The 2,742-nt window shown below is 46.8% G+C and overlaps 1 protein-coding gene across 1 annotated transcript; it reads right to left on the bottom strand.

The window, feature by feature from the left end:
* Window positions 1–1,674: 1,674 nt before the first annotated feature.
* On the bottom strand, window positions 1,675–2,001 carry LOC310871984 (COX assembly mitochondrial protein homolog; the record flags this gene model as incomplete). The annotated part of the gene is made up of 1 exon (XM_083783635.1): window positions 1,675–2,001. The coding sequence occupies one exon, from the start codon at window positions 1,999–2,001 to the stop codon at window positions 1,675–1,677; it is 327 nt and encodes a 108-aa protein (XP_083639761.1).
* Between the last annotated feature and the right edge of the window lie 741 nt (window positions 2,002–2,742).

Here is a 2,742-nt window from a genome sequence, read left to right as displayed (position 1 = left end):
CTCAAAGTGGGGTCATTGAAGCGGTTCCAGGGGCATCCCCCAGTTATTGATAGCCAGGAACCAAATGGACCCTTTTCTTTATGGTACAGTTGGGTACACTCACAAGACTTACGGGGGTCTAATCATGCACAGCCAAACCGGGGGTCCGTGAAATGAACACGTCTGAGAAGCACCGACCTTGAGGACTTTGCGCGGGGCCTCGGGCAGCAGCTCCTCCAGATGAGAGAGAGAGGCCCCCAGGAGCCACTGGAGGGACGGGGCCCTTCTCAACATCAGCTGGCTCACCAGAGGGTTCAAACAGGGGAACCCCGACAGACATGTCTCCTCCTAGTGGGAGAGAAAAGGAACAAAACACAATGTCACACTAAAAGCATCACTGACACGTGGCGAGATCGTTTTCCCCTCCGGATGGTCTGTGCCATGCATCAACTCCATAACAGAACTGAGCTCTGAGACTCGTCAATCAACAGGTTTTGTTTTTGAGGGGCGCTAGCCCCTCCTATAAACAGCTTTTTGTCATAACTTGTGTCACACTTGCCATTGGTAATGAAAGGAGAATTTATGTCATATGTGTCGGCTTTTTGTACCAACACAAACATTAAACGCCATTGACAATGAAAGGAGAATTTACGTCTACGTTATTATGTGTCTGAGCAAATCGTCTATGTAAATAATGCTCGTTACTTGTTAATATTAATCATGGTTAGATGGTGAGTTCATTTTGGAGAGGTTCTGCAGGTTGGGCGATGTACGATGATAAGAGCGCCCCTCACTTCACACGGGTGTGATTTTTTTAAAGATATGCCTTTATTGATTTTTGCCTTTATTGATAGGTATACAGTATGTTGACGGGAAACGGGGAGAGAGATGGGGGGAAGCAAAGGTCGTCGGGATCGAACCCGCGACACAATGTCGGGCTAGGATTAAGCCGAAACAGGTTTTAACAAGTCCAACTGACATTAGTATATTTCTACATTGTAGCATTGTATACTTCACAATGTGAGTGCTTCTTCCACCACTGGTGTCATAGTTACCTCTGAGGGGATGACGGTCAGCCAGCTTCTGTCCAGATATCTGACAGGGTCATCGCTGCTGGCCATCAGACTGTAGAAGCAGATCTTGCTGATCCACCTGGCTATGTACTCCACCTCCGACGCTATCAGCACCTTCACAGCACATCACAGACAATGAAAACATCAACCATACATCATGGCCAATGGGCTACGCACAAACGTGCATAGAGGGAAATTGGGCCAACGACACTAATGAAGGCTCTGTTCCATTCTGGTCAAACAGAGTCAGGGTGCTGCTATTCTGCACGTTGGCTCACTGGAAACACTCTGATACACCAGTGAGTGTACATTTGGTTCCATTATTTTGTACACTCTCAGAGTTATGGGGGATATTGAAATTAAAAGGTTTGAGAACCACTGTACAATAAATAAATACAACCTTAAATAACACCTGTGAAGGAAGTAGGGAAGGGCCCGGACGGAAGTAGGAAGAGTTATTCTGTGTGCTCGTTATTTCGCATTAAAAAGAGCTAAATATGACATAATATGACACACAGATACGTGTGGCCTAGTAGTTCCACTATGTGACCTGCCTGTTGCTTTACAGTATATTGGTTTCTATGTTGTTCCTTTATTGCTGTCACTTTGCTCGTGTGTTTGTTTACATGCTGGTGGGGAGTTTTGTTTTCCTGTTTTTTGCCGGAATGCCCGTCCTTTGAAACGCCAACTTCTCTCGGACGTACTCTCGCCTACACTCCTGGAAGAAGACAGGGTCTCTGTAATGCAGCATGAGGCACTCCTTCAGCGCCGCGTTCTCTTCTCGACACCTGAACGCCATGAGAAAGCCCGCCTCCTTGCAGCACCGGCTGAAGGCTTCCACGTTTTGAACACATCGCTCCTTGGCTTTCTCCCTCATCATCTTTGGAATCAGCACGTCTGTCTCCACGTGCCTCAGGTGCACCTCCTCCTCTGCGTCGGCTGCCTCCATTACAGCAAGCGAAACGGTACGGAACGGCACCAACCAACGTGACCTCTCCAAATCTACATGAACTGGCATAGGCTATGACTGAATTGGCATGGCATTGACTGATGTCATAGATAGACCGATGTCATAGATGCGTCATTGATGTTATTATAGGTGTCATCTGCATCAATCTCTCTATGATGTAAGACTACAACTTTGGGCAAGGTTTCAGTGGAATTACAGCCCTCGTCTCTCATTAAAACATTCAAGTTCAATATTCAAATGAATACTTAACTTACAAGTATGAAACACATGTGGAAAAAACAACTTCTATGGCCTATTGGTAGCGTGCATACAACTTTTAGTGCTGCTCGGTTCAGCGGTTTGCGATATTAGCTTCAAGCAGACAGCCTCTGCTGTCTAATATCTAAAGCCTGAAGCCTAATATCTCCGCCAGCCCGGCCAGAGGGGGAATTCCGGGTTACATTTCCGAGCGTTACATTGGCTTTTCACGTAGGAGACCGACCGGGGTTAGATTCCCGGGCATTACGCACGCACCTCCGACACAGACCCTAATATCACAGAAGGCTAGTTAGTCTCTTGCTCTATCAGTGATGAGAGACAGCGTTACCTTGACATCTAGGTCCTCTGTCTTCATACCAAACAGCACCAGAGAGGAGTAGACCAAAACCAAGTTACTGAAACCTTGGCTGCTCAGTCTGAAATCACACAGATACAGAGACAGCCATGTTAAACACCCCTATA

The sequence above is a fragment of the Protomyctophum parallelum genome (genome assembly GCF_964188405.1).
Source record: "Protomyctophum parallelum genome assembly, chromosome: 15".
In the NCBI taxonomy this organism is placed as follows: domain Eukaryota; kingdom Metazoa; phylum Chordata; class Actinopteri; order Myctophiformes; family Myctophidae; genus Protomyctophum; species Protomyctophum parallelum.
Note: the sequence above shows the minus strand (reverse complement) of the source record. Positions and strands in the feature narration are given on the sequence as shown.